Genomic DNA, 709 nt, shown 5'->3' with positions numbered 1-709 from the left:
CCCCCCTTCCTCCAGATGTGTGTGTGTGCGACTCGGAGCTGGGCTCCCCCGGCTGGAGGGAACCCCTGGACTGCGTCCGGGCGTCCGAGCTCTGCAACCAGAACAGCCAGTGCAGCTCCCGCTACCGCATCATGCGCCAGTGCCTGTCGGGGGGGGACAGGGAGCGCAGCGCCATGCTGGCCTCCAGGGAGTGCCAGGGGGCGCTGGAGGTGCTGCAGGACTCTCCGCTGTACGACTGTCGCTGCAAGAGGGGAATGAAGAAGGAGCTGCAGTGTCTGCAGAACTACTGGAGCATCCACATGGGCCTGACGGAGGGTAAGCCTCAGGGTTCAGGGGTTATTAACACCCCCCCCCCCGCTGCTGCCTGGTGACCCCCCCCCCCGTTCCTGGGGTTTTTATGAGGACTCCACACATGCAGGAGGTCCGAGCTGGTTCTGCCGCGGTGGTTGTGTCGGTTTGATCTTGGAAATATTTTGAGAGAAAAAGTTGAGATATTTTTTGGAAAAAGAGAAAACGTTAAAAAAAAAAATCTGAATGTCGGAAATATTTCAGCCCGTTAAAAGATTTCTTAAGCCTTTTTACACACACACACACACACACACACACACACACACACACACACACACATCATTAAGGTCTATATAAAAGAGACTTCAGATACAGTATTAGGGACCACTAAGGTCTATATAAAGAGACTCCAGATACAGTA

General features: G+C 53.9%; 1 protein-coding gene across 1 annotated transcript in view; it reads left to right on the top strand.

Moving 5' to 3' along the window:
* LOC117939814 (GDNF family receptor alpha-2-like) overlaps window positions 1–315 on the top strand; it is a gene marked incomplete at its 3' end in the record, with an annotated part of 4,467 nt that extends 4,152 nt beyond the window's left edge. Inside the window, exon 2 of the mRNA XM_034865253.1 lies at window positions 16–315. Within this exon, the coding sequence (XP_034721144.1) occupies window positions 16–315 (300 nt within the window). The remainder of the gene's footprint in view (window positions 1–15) is intronic.
* Between the last annotated feature and the right edge of the window lie 394 nt (window positions 316–709).

This window comes from Etheostoma cragini, unplaced genomic scaffold, assembly GCF_013103735.1.
Source record: "Etheostoma cragini isolate CJK2018 unplaced genomic scaffold, CSU_Ecrag_1.0 ScbMSFa_118, whole genome shotgun sequence".
Lineage (NCBI taxonomy): Eukaryota > Metazoa > Chordata > Actinopteri > Perciformes > Percidae > Etheostoma > Etheostoma cragini.
The sequence above is the reverse complement of the archived record's forward strand: the minus strand, read 5'-3'. Positions and strand labels throughout refer to the sequence as shown.